Source organism: Sinocyclocheilus rhinocerous, unplaced genomic scaffold, assembly GCF_001515625.1.
Source record: "Sinocyclocheilus rhinocerous isolate Xijiao unplaced genomic scaffold, SAMN03320098_v1.1 scaffold588, whole genome shotgun sequence".
NCBI lineage: Eukaryota > Metazoa > Chordata > Actinopteri > Cypriniformes > Cyprinidae > Sinocyclocheilus > Sinocyclocheilus rhinocerous.
In genome coordinates, this window is record NW_015635063.1 from 1,429,673 (window position 1) to 1,433,626 (window position 3,954).

The 3,954-nt window shown below is 37.3% G+C and overlaps 1 protein-coding gene across 1 annotated transcript in view; it reads left to right on the forward strand.

The window, feature by feature from the left end:
* The window catches only part of LOC107746622 (transcription factor Ovo-like 2), a 25,331-nt gene extending 22,818 nt beyond the window's left edge, over positions 1–2,513 (forward strand). Inside the window, exon 3 of the mRNA XM_016560917.1 lies at positions 2,095–2,513. Within this exon, the coding sequence (XP_016416403.1) occupies positions 2,095–2,426 (332 nt within the window). The 3' untranslated portion in view covers positions 2,427–2,513. The remainder of the gene's footprint in view (positions 1–2,094) is intronic.
* The last annotated feature ends 1,441 nt before the right edge of the window (positions 2,514–3,954 follow it).

Below are 3,954 nucleotides of genomic sequence, written 5' to 3' on the forward strand. Positions count from 1 at the left end.
AAAAATAAAATAAAAACTTTATGAAGTTCTGAGTCTTACCATTTTCAATAACAGGGCAATAAAACAGGCATGGTGTACCTCGAAACATATTTAATGACCAGAATTATAGAAAATTATACTGTAGACCAGAACCATAGAACATTTTTACTTTTGCCTTCAGGAAAACATAACTATATTGCTTATATTATATAAAGAACCAAATCTGTAATTACATTTTAAAAATAATAAAATAAAATAAAAACATGTTTGAGGACCAGAATTTCAGAGAGAATTTATTATTATTATTGCTATTACACATATTATGTAGAGGACCAAATCTGCCAAATAATTCAAAGATCCGAGACATAGCTTTTTCACCAGGACAGTAAAACTGGTGCAGAAGAGCCTCAAAACCATATCCATATGCAGTAGATCAAATTTTTTTTTTGCTTTTGCTAACAAGCAACCACATAGCAAAGCCCTAGCAAACATTTAGCATAAAAACACACTTAAAACACCTTAGCGATCAAAAAGCATACTGGCAACCACCCATAACACCCTAGAATCAGTCAAGCGGCACTCATATTTCCCTCAGAAAATAAGATGTAAAAATATAATTTCTTACAAACTCTCCCACACACAGTGTTAATCAGCATACGGCCGTCACTGTGCTCTGAATCCGCTGAGGAAATACAAAAACACATATGTGGGAGAGCTCTGGCCAAGGGCACTCGCAAAGTTTCTCAAAAGACATTAGTAATCTACTTAGACAGGTAATAGAGTTGCAGCCCAAGCATGTGATTATGATCACATTAATGTACAGCTCTCCACAGTCTATTAAAGACATTCAAAGAGTGTGTCGAGAGCTTAATGTACTGCACCTCTGACCGCAACCGTATATACTCACCAGCAGCCAAACACCGGTGTGTGTGAAGGAGGCAACGTTTTACCAAGTGCATTTGCAATTAAATAAAATGAAATACTTAACCTTAAACTTCATATTTAATATGCCATTGTTTGTTAAAGGCTGAGAATATTATGCAAGACTACAGGTTATGTTTAAATACTCAGAGCAGATCAGGGTGTTCATGTGGGCTGAAGTGTCTTGATGAGATTTTGTTTTTTTCTAATCAATAATCTCACTGTGTTTATTCGACGACCATGGGTCACTCAGAACTAACAAAAGTACAACTGTATCTGTCATCCAGAGTGTCTGTCTTTGTTTTTCTCTCACATTCAGTAGGATGTAAATCAATTTGAGTGCAAACTGCAACCATGAGGCCAATTTCCTGACTTCACTGAAATGTTTTTTCAGCATGTCTTATTTTATATTAAAATTATAAGCAGACATACTGTGCTTCTTTTTATATTCTGATTTTATGTGTACCATTCACCATTTGGGGTTTATAAGAGTTTTGTTTTAAAATTAAGTCTCTTCTGCTCACCAAGGCTGCATTTATTTGGTCAAAAACACAGTAAAAACAGTAATGTTGTGAAATATTATTACAATTTCAAAAAGCTGTTGTCTATGTGAATATATGTTAAACTGTAATTGATTGCTGTGATCAAAGCTGAATTTTCAGCATCATTCCTCCAGTCTTCTGTGTCACATGATCTTCAGAGATCATTCTAATATACTGATTTACTGCTCAGTACACATTTCTTATTATGATCTTCAGAAATCATTCTAATATACTGATTTGCTGCTCAAAAAAACATTTTTTGATTATTATCAATATTGAAAACAGTTGTAAAGTAATAACTATAAAATAACTTCAAATAAATAAATAACTTCAAGATGAAGTCATCCACAAAAAAAAAAAAAAAAAAAAGTAAAAAAAAATGAAAAATTTGGTGTAAACGCTCAACAAAATCAGCAAAAACGCTGGCGGGGAAACAAGGTAAATAAAAATTAAATAAGATAAAAAACCTACATAAATATTATAACATAAATGGATCAATATAAGTTTTCTGGACCAAAAAACAAAAAGTTTCATTTTAGGCCTTCGGGTCATTTTGACCCACGAGGGAAAGATTTGTTACAAAACGCAAGAGAGGGATGAAGGTTAACTGCACTAACCCTGATTCCCATAAACAGGTTTTGAGTCTCTTGAGTGTCTCTCTCTCTGCACACAGGCATCCGTCCGTACCGGTGTGATCTGTGTGAGAAAGCCTTCACGCAGCGCTGCTCTCTGGAGTCTCACCTGCGGAAGATCCACAGCGTGCGGCAGCAGTATGCGTACCGCCAGCGGCGCTCCAAGATCTTCGTGTGCGAGGACTGCGGCTTCACCTCCAACCGGCCGGACGAATACTTCCTCCACGTCAGACAGCAGCACCCGAGCAGCCCGGCACTGCGCCGTTATTACCGCAAACACATGCTGGAGAGCCCCGCGCAGCACAGCATCGCCCCCTTCATGCTGTACCCCGCCGCAGGACTCTACATGTGAAGCACCTTTAGTGTGTGTGCATACCAGCTCTGTTACACTGTAACAAAAATTACATCAAGTTTACGGTAAAAAACTGGCAGCTGTGGTTGCCAGAATTATACCGTAAAAAATACGGTAGCAACATTTTAGGTTTTACTTACGAGATTTAACTTAAATGTGAGCCTGGGGCACAAAAGCAGTCTTAAGTCGCTGGGGTATATTTTTAGCAATAGCCAAAAAAACATTGTATGGGTCAAAATGAATTTTTGGGAAATTTTTTTTTGCCAAAAATCATTAGGATATTAAGTAAAGATCATGTTCCATGAAGATATTTTGTAAATTTCCTACCGTAAATGTATCAAAACTTAATTTTTGATTAGTAATATGCATTGCTAAGAACTTCATTTGGACAACTTTAAAGGCAATTTTCTCAATATTTTGATTTTTTTTTGCACCCTCAGATTCCAGATTTTCAAATAGTTGCATATCGGCCAAATATTGTCCTATCCTAACAAACTAAAACTAAAACAATAGACCCTTATGACTGGTTTTGTGGTCCAGGGTCACATTTAGATATAACTGTGTCATAATTTGTCATTTTCTGTGCTATAACCTGCCAGTGCCTGTAAAGCAAGATCAGATTAGTCCAAAATACAGACTAAACAAACACTGAAATTCTGCAGAGGAGCAGATAGCACTGATATAACAAAGGATTATGTTAAAAAGCAATAAGACAAAGCAATTAATCAGAGTGCAGGCAAATAAACAAATAAAGTGTCTTTTCACTTAGTGAATTAGCGAGGTGTTAATGACTTTGGCAGTTTCTCAGCACTGGCAGCAAGCGCACTATAATATCGCCCTCACATTTGTAAAAACACGAAAAATGAGCCGTACCATTACTCACATCGTCATGGTGATGCGTCAAGTCTGTTAATGTAATATGTTTACGTGATTAAAATATTGAGAGACATCTTGCTTGGCCAAGAAAACCCTTAAATAAATAAGCCGCATATGGTGCATTAAGTCAGCGAGACACTGATGAGTTATTCCATCTGCCTGTCACACCTTACATGCAGCAGCAAATAAAACACATCCAAATCTCCTCGCGGCGAGAGCAGGTGGACGTCTAATGGACAGCTTTATTGTGAGGAGACGAGGACGACGGCGCCCATTAGAGCTGGACAGACAGAGGCATAATGAGATGTAAGCTGCTGTCAGAGGTCAGGCGCAGAGGTCAAACACTATTACAGAACTCTGATTCTCTGCACTTGGACTTTGCACTCTGCTGTTTCTCCGAGTATGATTTGAATGAGCGAATTAAGATTTTTAAACAGCAAAAATGAGACCTTTCAAACGAGGCGACGACACGCTGCAGGTTCATGAATATTTAGTGACGATAGGAGAGTGTGTGATGACGACGGCCGATCTAGCTGGGAGAGGATTCATTTAAACAGCTTTATGAGAAAATCGTGCTTTAACCCTGTAATAATATGAAATCTAAAATAATAAAAATATGGAGCTCATGCTTGATAAAACACATCCGTTTTAT